Source organism: Oncorhynchus masou, chromosome 11 (genome assembly GCF_036934945.1).
Source record: "Oncorhynchus masou masou isolate Uvic2021 chromosome 11, UVic_Omas_1.1, whole genome shotgun sequence".
Classification (NCBI taxonomy): domain Eukaryota; kingdom Metazoa; phylum Chordata; class Actinopteri; order Salmoniformes; family Salmonidae; genus Oncorhynchus; species Oncorhynchus masou.
The window spans coordinates 32,436,263-32,451,965 of record NC_088222.1 but is presented as its reverse complement, the minus strand read 5'-3'; the positions used below and the strand labels follow the sequence as shown (position 1 = coordinate 32,451,965).

The 15,703-nt window shown below is 43.2% G+C and overlaps 1 protein-coding gene across 1 annotated transcript in view; it reads left to right on the top strand.

Annotated features, from left to right (window-relative positions):
* The first annotated feature begins 535 nt into the window (after nucleotides 1-535).
* LOC135547862 (uncharacterized) overlaps nucleotides 536-15,703 on the top strand; it is a 33,090-nt gene continuing 17,922 nt past the window's right edge. Inside the window, exons 1-11 of the mRNA XM_064977085.1 lie at nucleotides 536-869; nucleotides 1,063-1,307; nucleotides 1,692-1,840; nucleotides 4,394-4,522; nucleotides 4,835-4,996; nucleotides 5,172-5,307; nucleotides 5,471-5,604; nucleotides 5,800-5,959; nucleotides 6,092-6,195; nucleotides 6,411-6,506; nucleotides 14,594-14,607. Of these exons, the coding sequence (XP_064833157.1) occupies nucleotides 768-869; nucleotides 1,063-1,307; nucleotides 1,692-1,840; nucleotides 4,394-4,522; nucleotides 4,835-4,996; nucleotides 5,172-5,307; nucleotides 5,471-5,604; nucleotides 5,800-5,959; nucleotides 6,092-6,195; nucleotides 6,411-6,506; nucleotides 14,594-14,607 (1,431 nt within the window). The 5' untranslated portion in view covers nucleotides 536-767. The remainder of the gene's footprint in view (nucleotides 870-1,062; nucleotides 1,308-1,691; nucleotides 1,841-4,393; nucleotides 4,523-4,834; nucleotides 4,997-5,171; nucleotides 5,308-5,470; nucleotides 5,605-5,799; nucleotides 5,960-6,091; nucleotides 6,196-6,410; nucleotides 6,507-14,593; nucleotides 14,608-15,703) is intronic.

Genomic DNA, 15,703 nt, shown 5'->3' with positions numbered 1-15,703 from the left:
CACCCTGATCTGTTTCACCTGTCTTGATGCTTGTCTCCACCCCCCTCCAGGTGTCACCCATCTTCCCCATTATCCCCGGTGCATTTATACCTGTGTTATCTGTCTGTTTCCAGTTCATTTTGTCTCATCAAGCCTACCAGCGTTTTTTCCCGTACTCTCTTGTTAGTTCCTGTTTTCTAGTTCTCCCGGGTTTTTGACCATTCGGCCTGCCCTGACCCTGAGCCTGCCTGCCGTTCTGTACGTTACGGACTGCCCTGGATTACTGACCCCCTTGACCTGTTCATCTTCCCCCTGTTTCGAAAATGAACATTTGTCACTTTGAACTTTGTCTGCATCTTGGTCTTATCCTGAGGTCTGATAATTTAGCTGATTTGACTATTGATTTGATTTTTGTGTCTCAATCAATTTGAGGGTATTTTTTCCTCCAAATTATAGTACATAATGAACAGTTAGATGTAGTGATAAAAAGTACACACTTCATTGAGATATAAAATGATTACTATAACAATCAATGACAAATAACAAATATGACAATGTGTAAATATAGTAGATGAAGGCAGGGTTTTTGTCTTTGTCATAATTCCTTTGTTGTGGAAAATTTATTTGGTGATGTCATCACCTTGATTTCCTTCCTCTTGTTTGATGGAGAGGGTTTTGACAGCGATTACTCACCTGAGACATTGCTCAACTTCCCATGCTTTAAGCGTATATAAGACATCCCCTGGCCACACACCACACAAACAAGAAGCTCTCAAGGAAGAAGCATCATGAAGACTTTCAATCTGTGCTTACTACTAGTCAACCTGGCAATAGTGGTTTACTCTTTGCCAATATTGCCACCTACTGAAGAAGATGAAGCCCTTGCAGAGGTATGATTATTGTCAAATATTTTGGAAGGAAGGTCTTTATGGGTTTTACAACTGAAAATATTATGATGGAACAGATGTGTTCATGTAACTTTATATGGCTCAGTCAGGTTGAATGTGTTATATTATATTCATAACAGTAAATGCAGTAAATGGTACTATCATTATAACATCATGCTTGCTGTGTTTTCTGTAGACGTACCTGAAGAAGTTCTTTAACCTGACGGAGGAGACGGGTCCAATGTTCAGACGGGGGCCCAGCCAGCGGAGCAGGAAAGTCAGCGAGATGCAGAGGTTCTTTGGCCTCAAGGTGACAGGAACCTTGGACGCTGAGACCGTAAAGATGATGAAGAAGCCACGCTGCGGGTTACCTGACGTCCAACTCGGCCAATTCACCACCTTCAATAACCTTAAGTGGCCAACAAACCAGCTTACCTACAGGTGAGAGGAGTGAGAAAAACAAGTTGACCATGGTGAATTGATACTAAGCAAAAATAGGGTTTGTAATGTTAACATTTAGTTAGTTGCAATACCAATTAGGTTGTCTGTAAACCTTGAGAAAAACACTAAACTACACCAAACTGTTTGTTGCACTCACCACGGTAGGTCGCTCTGGATAAGAGCATCTGCTAAATGACTCGAATGTAAAAAAAATAATTAAATGAGTCAATCATAAAGGTTTTGTATTTGCAAACATCAAATTATACACAGAGACACTGTGAGTGATAGGCCAAAATCAGGGTTTACTTAACAAACCCCCCCAAAAAATTCAACATTGAGAAATATTTTTCTAATGTTGACTGTTGGTGTATTGTCTTTTCTCAGAATTGAGAACTACACTCCTGACATGTCTGTGGCTGAGGTGGACAACTCCATAGAGAGAGCACTACAGGTGTGGGCCAAGGTCTCCCCCCTGAGGTTCACCCGTATCTACCGCGGCACCGCTGACATCATGATCTCCTTCGGCAACAGAAGTAAGAAACTTTTATCTTACACAATGTTAATGTGACCAACTGAAAGAGAATTCATTAATTATTTAGAAAGTGTAACCTGGAATTACTTGGATGGGATTCTGAATGTTTGTCAAAGCTACTAATAACCTATTATAACAATAATATTGGTAAAAGACCATTGGTCTGATGCACCAACATGTCATGCTGTACATGTACACTAAGAATGTATACATTTAAAGATCCACTTCATATATACACACTACCTTTCAAAGGTTTGGGGTCACTTACAAATGTACTTGTTTTTGAAAGAAAATCACATTTTTTTGTCCATTAAAATAACATCAAATTGATCAGAAATACAGTGTAGACATTGTAAATGTTGTAAATGACTACTGTAGCTGGAAACGGCTGATTATACATGGAACATCTACATAGGCGGACCCTCCACCTCCAAATTGATCCCACTCCAGAGTACAGGCCTCGGTGTAATGCTCATTCCTTCGACGATAAGCGCGAATTCGACCATCACCCCTGGGGAAACAAAACCGCGACTCGTCAGTGAAGAGCACTTTTGCCAGTCCTGTCTGGTCCAGCGACGGTGGGTTTGTGCCCATAGGCAACATTGTTGCCGGTGATGTCTGGTGAGGACCTGCCTTACAACAGGCCTACAAGCCCTCAGTCCAGCCTCTCTCAGCCTATTGCGGACAGTCTGAGCACTGATGGAGGGACTGTGTGTTCCTGTTGTAACTCAGGCAGTTGTTGTTGCCATCCTGTACCTGTCCCTCAGGTGTGCTGTTCGGATGTACCGATCCTGTGCAGGTGTTACACGTGGTCTGCCACTGCGAGGATGATCAGCTGTCCGTCCTGTCTCCCTGTAGCGCTGTCTTAGGTGTCTCACAGTACGGACATTGCAATTTATTGCCCTTGCCACATCTGCAGTCCTCATGCCTCCTTGCAGCATGCCTAAGGCATGTTCACGCAGATGTGCAGGGACCCTGGGCATCTTTCTTTTGGTGTTTTTCAGAGTCAGTAGAAAGGCCTCTTTAGTGTCCTAAGTTTTCAAAACTGTGACCTTAATTGCCTACCGTCTGTAAGTTGTTCATGTCTTAATGACAGTTCCACAGGTGCATGTTGATTAATTGTTTATGGTTCATTGAACAAGCATGTGTTTAACACCTTTACAATGAAGATCTGTGAAGTTATTTGGATTTTTACAAATTATCTTTGAAAGACAGGGCCCTGAAAAAGGGATGTTTCATTTTTTGCTGAGTTTATGTATACATATTTTATTTCTTTGTTGAAAAACATAATTCCAAGTATAATTAGTAAAGTCAGTCATTGAAAAAGTACCCAATTGTCATACTTGAGTAAAAGTTAAGATACCTTAAGAGACAATTACTCAAGTAAAAGTGAAAGCCATCCAGTAAAATACTACTTTAAAAGTCTAAAAGTATTTGGTTTTGAATATACTTAAGTATTGAAAGTAAAAGTTTAAATAATTTCAAATGCTCTATTTTAAACAAACTAGATGGCACCATTTATTCACTGATACCCAGGGGCACACTCCAACACTCGGACAAAAGAAGCAGTGTTTAGTGAGTCCACCAGATCAGAGGCAATAGGGACGACCAGGGATGTTCTGTTGATAAGTGTGCGAATTTGACCATTTTCCTGTCCTGTTAGTCATTCAAAATGTAATGAGTAGTTTTGGGTGTCAGGGAAAATGTATGGAGTAAAAAGTACATTTTCTTTAGGAATGTAGTGAAGTAGATATAAAATATAAGTGAGTACAGGTACCCCAAAAAACAACTTAAGTAGTATTTGAAAGTATTTCTACTTAAGTACTTTACATCACTGAGTAAAGTACACACACTTAAGGGCAAATTTTTTGTTTGTTGCTAAATTCAGTTGGTCTGGTGGGTGCACGCTGATATCATTGGCCTCCCCCTTGCTTATGGCAACAACAGAGGAGCAATAGTGGAAAGGCCAACCACCCCCCCAACTTGTTCCATGTAATTAGGAGCCCTGCACCATCTACTAAAATCCCCTTCTGTGCGGTAAATCAGGTGATGACTGAGGTGCTAGGGAGGCTGAAGTGGGTCTTCAAAACTGAAACATGAAAGACGGACACTTAAAGCTCTCAGGATGTTTGAGTAGCAGGGTTAGAAAGGGAGAGCGGGAGATACAGTACCTGTGGAGGATCCACTCTTTACATTCCTCCTGTCAGAGCACAGTGCAGGTATATTCAGACATTATGACAGTATTCCCTGACTAAAAGCTTTGAAACAGAGGTGCACCCTACGCCCCATCCCACTCACATAACCAACATCACCACCACTCGTTAAAAACCCCCACATGACATCAGTATCATATCACTGCTTGTCCCCCTCACTGTAATCTGTCTACAGTTTGACGAGTTGAAAGAGTGTTATTAGAGTCACTTTGTCTTATTACATTGGGCCCCTATAAGTGCATCGGTTTGAGAAACTAACAGAAATAATTCATTTTTTTTATACAGTATGCATTTGTCCTCATCTCTGATGGCTCATACTATTATTTCTCCTGTCTGTGTAGATCATGGTGATTTCTACCCCTTCGATGGCCCTGAAGGCACCCTGGCCCATGCCTTCTCCCCCGGCGCTGACATTGGAGGAGATGCTCATTTTGATGATGACGAGTACTTCACCTTCAGCTCAACCAGAGGTGAGAACCTCTATCACAACAATAAATGTGGAACATAACTTAATTTACTACATTACCCTGTTTCAAATGTAGGACAATCCTGGGTGAAGTGCCAGGTAGCCTAGCGGTTAAGAGCATTGGGTCAGTAACAGAAAGGTTGCTGATTTGAATAACCAAGTCGACTAGGTGAAAAGTATATCAATGTGCCCTTGAACAAGGCGCTTAATCCTAATAGCTTTTGTAAGTCGCTCTGGTTAAAAGCGTCTGCTAAAATGTAAATGTCATGAAAATGTCCACAACAGAGTAGAAGAATGATATATTTTCATCATATAGGGTACAACCTGTTCTTGGTGGCTGCCCATGAGTTTGGCCATTCCCTGGGACTCAGCCACTCCAACGACCCTGGAGCACTGATGTTCCCAGTGTATAGCTACACAGAGCCCAGCACCTTCTCTCTGCCTCGTGATGATGTCACCGGTATCCAGTACATATACGGTCAGTATTAAATTATCTTTTCTCTTTCTGACCTGTTTGATTTACATTTATGTTGCTCTATTCCACTTATTTTTACTGACTAACAAAAAGGCTCGTGCTAAAAATCTCCAAGTAACTAATTTTATGAGACTTTCCAATATTGGAACCGGAACTAATGAGTATCTGTGTCCTCCAGGCCCAAACCCAGATGTTAACCCCAACCCAGATAAGCCCGACCCTACACCTGTTTCCACCCCTGATGCCTGTGACCCCACCCTGGTCCTGGATGCTGTCACCACTCTGCGTGGGGAGAAGATGTTCTTCAAGGGCAGGTACAGCACATCATGTAGCCTAGATCAGATATTCAGTGACTTATGGTAACCTACAGCTCAGACACAGTCAATGAATGACACTGTTTCCCAGAGAAACAAAATGGTTGCCTTTTAATCTGTGATCCAGAGCTCTAACGTTCTGATGACCTCCCTTCATCTTTAGGTTCTTCTGGCGTATTTACCCTCAGAGCAGCAAACCACATCAGAACCTCATCAAGACTTTCTGGCCTGAACTCCCCGACAACATCAATGCTGCTTATGAGAGCCAGCTATCTGACAGAGTGTTCCTCTTTAAAGGTATTGCAGTCACCAATTGCCTTAAATTAGCCTTTGTATGGCTGTAGTCTCCACATGGTGTCTAGACAACAACTGTGGAGGCTACTGCCATATCAGTGCTAGCCTCACTCTTTGCCTGTAATGAATACCCTGTGAATGCATTAAGCTGTTTAATTGGAGTCATATCTCAGTAATACTCTGTCTCTGTCCCTGCAGATCATCAGGTCTGGGCTCTCTATGGCTACGACATCGTCCCCGGCTATCCCAGAAACCTGAAGAGCTTGGGTCTGCCCAGGACCGTGAAGAAAGTTGACGCCGCCCTGTACGATGAACATTCTCGTAAGACCTTGTTCTTTGTTGGCGACAACTACTACAGGTTAGTGGAGTCTAGTATATCAATACAAGCGATATAATTTTTGGTCACTTTTTCTATGTACTGTATGTTGCCATTATACTGTATATTTATGTCAAGAGTATCACAATCTCACTAATATTGCTGTTACCGTAGTTACGATGAGGAAATGAAAAGCATGGACAGAGGTTTCCCCAAGCGTGTGGATGAACAGTTCCCAGGCATGACAAGCAAAGTGACTGCAGCCTTCCAAGTCCGAGGTGAGTGTGTGATACAGCATCTAAGCACACAACTGTGCATTACAAGCCAAGGAGATGTAAATATACAAAATATTATTTCCTACCTTCTAAAGTATTCATTGAATATAAGAAAATCCCCTGAATAGTTCTTTTAAGTCATATTTTAGATTTTCTTGAGCATTGATAGTTTGTCAGTGTGGCATGTCACTAACCTCTCCACCCTATATGGTTTTTAGGCTTCACCTACCTCTATAGTGGCCCCTATGTGTTTGAATACAACATGAGGACCAGAAGACAGTTCCGCGTGCTAGGAAACAACTACTTCCTGCCTTGTTAGACCATCGACCATGATGAAACGCTTAAGAAGCAGCCGTGAACAATGACGAATTTAGCCAAATGACAAAGTTGTTTCAAACATGAAGTTGTTGTATTTTTGGGAGATTTTACAGATTTGTTTTCTCTGAAATATTATTGCCATATCTATTTAAATATATATTTATGTATCTAAATTAATTTATATTTTTCTTGACTAAATAATCTGAAAACATGAATGTATTGAATATAGGCCGAACATATTTGTATATGTTGCATATTCAAATAAATTCAAAGTTTTTGTGATTCTTTGTTTTTGGCTTTTACTATTATTTTTTATTTCACCTTTATTTAACCAGATAGGCTAGTTGAGAACAAGTTCTCATTTGCAAATGCGACCTGGCCAAGATAAAGCATAGCAATTCGACACATACAACAACACAGAGTTACACATGGAATAAACAAAACATACAGTCAATAATACAGTCGAAAAAAAGAAAACAAAAAGTCTATATACAGTGAGTGCAAATGAGGTAGGATAAGGGAGTGAAGGCAATAAATAGGCCATAGAGGCGAAGTAATTACTATATAGCAATTAAACACTGGAATGGTAGATGTGCAGAAGATGAATGTGCAAGTAGAGTAAATACTGTATGGGGATGGGCTATGTACAGGTGCAGTGATCTGTGAGCTGCTCTGACAGCTGGTGCTTAAAGCTAGTGAGGGAGATATGAGTCTCCAGCTTCAGTGATTTTTGTAGTTCGTTCCAGTCATTGGCAGCAAAGAACTGGAAGGAAAGGCGACCAAACGAGGAATTGGCTTTGGGGGTGACCAGTGAGATATACCTGCTGGAGCTGTTGTGGTGACCAGTGAGCTGAGATAAGGCAGGGCTTTACCTAACAGAGACTTGTAGATAACCTGTAGCCAGTGGGTTTGGCGATGAGTACGAAGCGAGGGCCAACCAACGAGAGCGTACAGGTCGCAATGGTGGGTAGTGTATGGGGCTTTGGTGACAAAACAGATGGCACCGTGATAGACTGCACTCAATTTGTTGAGTGTTGGAGGCTATTTTATAGATGACATCACCGAAGTTGAGCATCGGTAGGATGGTCAGTTTTACGAGGGTATGTTTGGCAGCATGAGTGAAGGATGCTTTGTTGCGATATAGGAAGCCAATTATAGATTTAATTTTGGATTGAAGATGCGATGTGAGTCTGGAAGGAGAGTTTACAGTCTAACCAGACACCTAGGTATTTGTAGTTGTCCACGTACTCCAAGTCAGAGCCGTGCAGAGTAGTGATGCTGGACGGGCGAGCAGGTGCGGGCAGTGATAGGTTGAATAGCATGCATTTCGTTTTACTTGCGTTTAAGAGTAGTTGGAGGCCACGGAAGGAGAGTTGTATGGTATTGAACCTCGTCTGGAGGTTAGCTAACACAGTGTCCAAAAAGGGACCAGAAGTATACAGAAGTATACAGAACTATGGTGGAAACATTATGAAGCATAGATGTTAATTTAAACCCTTTGCTGATGAAACCTAAGACAACTTTACCAAACATTTAACTTAAACAAATATACAAACAACATGTGGACATCCCTTCAAATGAGTGGATTTGACTATTTCAGATAGACCCGTTGCTGACAGGTGTATCAAATTGAGCACACAGCTATAGAATCTCCATAGACAAACATTGGCAGTAGATTGGCCCATACTGAAGAGTTCAGTGGCTTTCAACATGGCAACGTCATTTGATGCCACCTTTCCAACAAGTCAATTCGTCAAATTTCTGCCCTGTGACAGCTGCCACGGTCAACTGTAAGTGATGTTATTGTGAAGTGGATACGTCTTGGAGCAACAACGGCTCAGCCGCAACGTGGTAGGCCACACAAGCTCACAGAACGGGACCGCTGAAGCGCATAAGAATTGCCTGTCCTCGGTTGCAACACTCACTACCGTGTTCCAAAATGCCACTGGAAGCAATGTCAGCACTATAACTGTTTGTCGGGAGCTTCATGAAATGGGTTTCCATGGCCGAGCAGCCGCACACAAGCCAAAGATCACCATGCACAATGCCAAGCGTTGGATGGAGTGGTGTAAAGCTCACTGCCATTGGACTCTGGAGCAGTGGAAACGCATTCTCTGGAGTGATGCATCACGCTTCACCATCTGGCAGTCCGACAGACGATTCTGGGTTTAGTGGATGCCAGGAGAATGCTACCTGCTCAAATGCATAGTGTCAACTGTAAAGTTTGGTGGAGGAGGAATAATGGTCTGGGGCTGTTTTTCAACTTTCGGGTTAGGCCCCTTGGTGCCAGTGAAGAGAAATCGTATCAATGCATCAATGACATTCTAGATTATTCTCTGCTTCCAATTTAGTGGGGAAGGCCCTATCCTGTTTCAGCATGACAATGCCCCCAGGCACAGAGCTAAGTCCATACACAAATGGTTTCTCGAGATCGGTGTGAAAGAACTTGACTGGCCTGCACAGAGCCCTGACCTCAACCCCATCAAACACATTTGGGATGAATTGGATCGCCGACTGCGAGCCAGGCATAAGCACCCAACACCAGTGCCCGACCTCACTAATGGTCTTGTGGCTGAATGGATGCAAGTCCTTACAGCAATGTTCCAACATCTAGTGGAAAGCCTTCCCAGAAGAGTTGAGGCAGTTGTAGCAGCAAAGGGGGGACCAACTCCATATTAATGCCCATGATTTTGAAACGAGATGTTTAAGGAGTAGGTGTCCACATACTTTTGTGTAATGTATCTATATTAGGGTACATGAAAGCATAACAAATGGAATTGATCATATAATAAGATAGATAGAGAATAACAATGAAGAAACACTGTGGCATACCCATTTCAATTTCATACATGCAGCACACTGATTCAGTATACCACAAAGTATTGAAGTACATTATATGGTGTGTGGCTTTGATCTGATCGGCCTCGACTGCCATGTCTTTGATTATTTTCACACTACAATCTTTATGACAAAACTCAGAACCGCTATGGCCATATGAAACAATGCCCTCTTGTAATAAAATACAAAGACCAATGAGTATGAGCGGTGGAAAGAAACCATGAACTTGCGTGGCAGTCCCCAGGCCAGAGAAAATAAGGTATGAATCTTCAAACCCACATTATAGTCCAGTGACGCAGGACAAAATCATGGGCAAGTGTTGCACAGATAACAGTTATATGTTACGAACCGTTAGAACCAGGTTATCTGTTGTCACATCAGTAAGAGGCATCGTGACGATGCAGTTGCAAGGCATCAAATCAAATCAAATTTTATTTGTCACATACACATGGTTAGCAGATGTTAATGCGAGTGTAGCGAAATGCTTGTGCTTCTAGTTCCGACAATGCAGTAATAACCATAATCTAACTAACAATTCCTAAACGACTGTCTTATACACAGTGTAAGGGGATAAAGAATATGTACATAAGGATATATGAATGAGTGATGGTACAGAGCAGCATAGGCAAGATACAGTAGATGGTATCGAGTACAGTATATACATATGAGATGAGTATGTAAACAAAGTGGCATAGTTAAAGTGGCTAGTGATACATGTATTACATAAGGATGCAGTCGATGATATAGAGTACAGTATATACGTATGCATATGAGATGAATAATGTAGGGTAAGTAACATTATATAAGGTAGCATTGTTTAAAGTGGCTAGTGATATATTTACATCATTTCCCATCAATTCCCATTATTAAAGTGGCTGGAGTTGAGTCAGTGTCAGTGTGTTGGCAGCAGCCACTCAATGTTAGTGGTAGCTGTTTAACAGTCTGATGGCCTTGAGATAGAAGCTGTTTTTCAGTCTCTCGGTCCCAGCTTTGATGCACCTGTACTGACCTCGCCTTCTGGATGATAGCGGGGTGAACAGGCAGTGGCTCGGGTGGTTGATGTCCTTGATGATCTTTATGGCCTTCCTGTAACATCGGGTGGTGTAGGTGTCCTGGAGGGCAGGTAGTTTGCCCCAGGTGATGCGTTGTGCAGACCTCACTACCCTCTGGAGAGCCTTACGGTTGAGGGCGGAGCAGTTGCCGTACCAGGCGGTGATACAGCCCGCCAGGATGCTCTCGATTGTGCATCTGTAGAAGTTTGTGAGTGCTTTTGGTGACAAGCCGAATTTCTTCAGCCTCCTGAGGTTGAAGAGGCGCTGCTGCGCCTTCTTCACGATGCTGTCTGTGTGAGTGGACCAATTCAGTTTGTCTGTGATGTGTATGCCGAGGAACTTAAAACTTGCTACTCTCTCCACTACTGTTCCATCGATGTGGATAGGGGTGTTCCCTCTGCTGTTTCCTGAAGTCCACAATCATCTCCTTAGTTTTGTTGACGTTGAGTGTGAGGTTATTTTCCTGACACCACACTCCGAGGGCCCTCACCTCCTCCCTGTAGGCCGTCTCGTCGTTGTTGGTAATCAAGCCTACCACTGTTGTGTCGTCCGCAAACTTGATGATTGAGTTGGAGGCGTGCGTGGCCACACAGTCGTGGGTGAACAGGGAGTACAGGAGAGGGCTCAGAACGCACCCTTGTGGGGCCCCAGTGTTGAGGATCAGCGGGGAGGAGATGTTGTTACCTACCCTCACCACCTGGGGCGGCCCGTCAGGAAGTCCAGTACCCAGTTGCACAGGGCGGGGTCGAGACCCAGGGTCTCGAGCTTGATGACGAGCTTGGAGGGTACTATGGTGTTGAATGCCGAGCTGTAGTCGATGAACAGCATTCTCACATAGGTATTCCTCTTGTCCAGATGGGTTAGGGCAGTGTGCAGTGTGGTTGAGATTGCATCGTCTGTGGACCTATTTGGGCGGTAAGCAAATTGGAGTGGGTCTAGGGTGTCAGGTAGGGTGGAGGTGATATGGTCCTTGACTAGTCTCTCAAAGCACTTCATGATGACGGAAGTGAGTGCTACGGGGCGGTAGTCGTTTAGCTCAGTTACCTTAGCTTTCTTGGGAACAGGAACAATGGTGGCCCTCTTGAAACATGTGGGAACAGCAGACTGGTATAGGGATTGATTGAATATGTCCGTAAACACACCAGCCAGCTGGTCTGCGCATGCTGTAAGGGCGCGGCTGGGGATGCCGTCTGGGCCTGCAGCCTTGCGAGGGTTAACACGTTTAAATGTTTTACTCACCTCGGCTGCAGTGAAGGAGAGACCGCATGTTTCCGTTGCAGGCTGTGTCAGTGGCACTGTATTGTCCTCAAAGTGGGCAAAAAAGTTATTTAGTCTGCCTGGGAGCAAGACATCCTGGTCCGTGACTGGGCTGGATTTCTTCCTGTAGTCCGTGATTGACTGTAGACCCTGCCACATGCCTCTTGTGTCTGAGCCGTTGAATTGAGGTTATACTTTGTCTCTGTACTGACGCTTAGCTTTTTTGATAGCCTTACGGAGGGAATAGCTGCACTGTTTGTATTCAGTCAAGTTACCAGACACCTTGCCCTGATTAAAAGGGGGCAATGGGGCAATGATCCTGCCTTAAAAGAAATGTCCTCTTGTCAATTAAGTTTTTAGAATTGCCTAATTCCCTGTTTCCACTCTTTGAACTCAACATAAACACACTGCACTAATCTGGGCAGTTACTTACAGTAGGTTAAGTGAAGCCTCAATATTGCCTACCCTGGAAGCCTGTGTTTCAGACATTAGGAAGTGGATGATGGCAAATGTTTTACTTTTAAACTCGGACAAAACAGAGATGCTAGTTCTAGGTCCCAAGAAACAAAGAGATCTGCTGTTGGATCTGACAATTAATCTTGATGGTTGTTCAGTCATCTCAAATAAAACTATGAAGGACCTCAGCATTACTCTGGACCCTGATCTTTCTTTTGATGAACATAACCAAGAATATTTCAAGGACATATTCTTTCCATCTTAGTAACATTGCAAAAATCTGAAAGAAATTATGCAGAAAAACTAATCCATGCTTTTGTCACTTCTAGATTAGACTACTGCAATGCTCTACTCTCCTGCTACCCAGATAAAGCACTAAATTATCTTCAGTTAGTGCTAAACACAGCTGCTAGAATTCTGACTAGAACCAAAAAATGTGATCATATTACTCCAGTGCTAGCCTCTCGACATTGGCTTCATGTTATGGCAATGGCTGATTTCAAGTTTTTACTGCTAACCTACAAAGCATTACATGGGCTTACTACCACCTAAATCTCCGATTTGGTCCTACCGTACATACCTACTGTACACGTACACTACGGTCACAAGACACAGGCCTCCTTACAGTCCCTAGAATTTATAAGCAAACAGCTGGAGGAAGAACGTTCTCCAACAGAGATCCATTTTTATGGAATGGTCTGCCTATCCATGTGAGACGCAGACTCGGTCTGGACCTCTAAGTCTTTACTGAAGACATCTCTTCAGTAGGTCCTATGATTGAGTGTCGTCTGACCCAGGGGTGCGAAGGTGAACGGCAAGTCACTGGAGCGATGAACTGCCCTTGCTGTCTCTTCCAGGCTGGCTCCCCTCTCTCCACTGGGATTATCTGCCTCTGACCCTACTACGGGGCTGAGTCACTGGCTTACTAGTGCTCTTTCATGCTGGCCCTAGGAGAGGTGCGTCACTTGTGTGGGTTAAGTCACAGATGTGATCTTTCTGTTCGGTTTTGCACCCCCTCAGGCTTGTGCGGTGGAGGAAATATTTGTGGGCTATACTCAGCCTTGTCTCATGGTAGTAAGTTGGTGGTTGGTTGATATCCTTCTAGTGGTGTGGGGGCTGTGCTTTGGCAAAGTGGGTAGGGTTATAACCTGCCTCGTTGGCCCTGTCCGGGGGACAGGGCCACAGTGTCCTCCGACCCACCCGTCTCAGTCTCCAGTATCTATGCTGCAATAGTCTATGTGCCGGGGGGGTAGGGTCAGTCTGTTATATCTGGTGTAATTATCCTGTCTTATCTGGTGTCCTGTGTGAATTTAAGTATGCTCCCTAATTCTCTCCCTCCCCTCCTGGAGGACCTGAGCTTTAGGATCATGCCTCAGGACTACCTGGCTTGATGACACCTGGCTGTCCCCAGTCCACCTGGTCGTGCTGCTGCTCCTGTTCTGCCTGCGGCTAGGGAATCCTGACCTGTTCACCGGACGTGCTACCTTGTCTCAGACCTGCTATTTTAGACTCTCTCTCTACCACACCTGTTGTCTCGACCTCTGAATGCTTGGCTATGAAAAGCCAACTGACATTTATACCTGAGGTACTGACCAGTTGCACCCTCTACAATCACTGTGATTATTATTTGACCCTGCTGGTCATCTATGAACGTTTGAATATCTTGAAGAACAATCTGGCCATGTACTCTTAAAATCTCCACCTGGCACAGCCAGAAGAGGACTGGCCACCCCTCAGACCATGGTTCCTCTCTAGATTTCTTCCTATGTTCTGGACTTTCTAGGGAGTTTTTCCTAGCCATCATGCTTCTACATGTGCATTGCTTGCTGTTTGAAGTTTTAGGCTGGGTTTCTGTATAGCACTTTGTGACATCTGCTGATGTAAAAAAGATTAATAAATAACCTTGATTGATTGAACAAGTTTCTCCCACAAGAAAATATTCCACTGTGATTCATCCAGATTTTGGAATACTTCTGAATGCTTGCTTGGATTTAATTAACCCGCAACTTTAAATAATAAGCGAACAATTGTCACGAATATTACCGAAGGTGACTCCCCTTCTGGTTCGGGTGGCGCTCGGCGCTCGTCATCGCCGGTCTACTAGTTGCCACCGATCCATTGGTTCTGTGTTCGTTTGGTTTTGTCTAATTGGTTTCACCTTTTTCTTGTTTGGTTGTTAGGGTGGGGTTATTTAAGTTAGTTCAGCCCGCTTCTGTTTGTGCGGGCTTGTTCATCTGTATGTGTTAGAGTGGTTGGGTTTTGCATTTTCGTTTTTTTTCGCTGTCCTTTATTTTCTTCACATGTGTTGTTCGCCTGATTTTTGTTCGTGTGATTTTCTGGACATTAAAGCGTGTTTTTCCCATATCCTTTGCTCTCTGCGCCTGACTCCACACCTATTCACTCATTTACCGTTACAACAATATAATTATTTTCTTCTCAATTATTTTTTAATGTTTTCACATATGTTGTGTAAATTTCAGTGTGTATCCTGTATGTTAGAGGCTGTATGCTAATTTGCTGTATTCCGCATCAGGACGTCAGAAGCCAGTCATACAGTATAATGGTAACGCATCCTGAGTCTTGCCTGTCTGGGCATGAGTAAAGTAAACATTTGCAGAGAAACCTCTCTCCCCTCTGGCTATTCTTGTACTTTAGCGTGTCCTTCAAAGCCTACTTAAAGTACTTTAGATTGACAGTTGTGCATATCACAGGGCTCTTGGTGTAGGAGTGGGTGTCAGATTAGCTACACGTCATTTGGGGGATTCAGGATTTCCCCCAGTTTTCCAGATCGAGCAGCTGACTCACGTATTCCCAGCAATACCGTACTTCCCTAATGGCAATAACCAGCTAAAACACACCAACCTAACTTGCTTTTATTTGTTTGATCACAGAGAGAAGTAAAGTTATTCATACTTGATTTGAGGTTTTTAACCCAAACCAAATTTGGTATGCATCCGACTTTGGGATACAACATTTGCATTCGTCGTTTTGGTTTGTGTTGTAAGTAGGCATTGATCAATGCCAAATGTTATTAAATTCAAATCTTCTTACCATCACAACTAAGCCAATATGACTATGGAGGTAGGCTACACATCACACGCTCGTCTTCCGTCATGTTCCTTTCATGTCTGGTCTAGGTTATTGGTAAACAGTTCATTCTCATAGGCTCCATTACACAATCGGCTGACCAAGAGTGATATAGCTTTAATTGTTCACATAAAGTAATGACAAATCAAATCAACTTTGTCACATGCGCCGAACACAACAAGTGTAGACTACCGTGAAATGCTTACTTACAAGCCCTTAACCAACAGTGCAGTTCAAGAAGAGACAGTGCAGTTCTAGGAGTCAACAAGAGGCAACGCATAAAACATATAATAGCAGTTATAGCACAGTTGTAACCTGTGTATTATGAAGTGAAATGGTTGATTAAGCAAGGTAAGCAATTAGACAATTTATAAGCGATGAGTCTATAGGCTACACATCAGTCATAATAACTTGTTAAAGGAATTCTAAATTCCTCTGTATTGTTTCCCAATCAGAATTAAATACTCTGTCAATGCATTCGAAGGGATTGTAAGACCCAATAT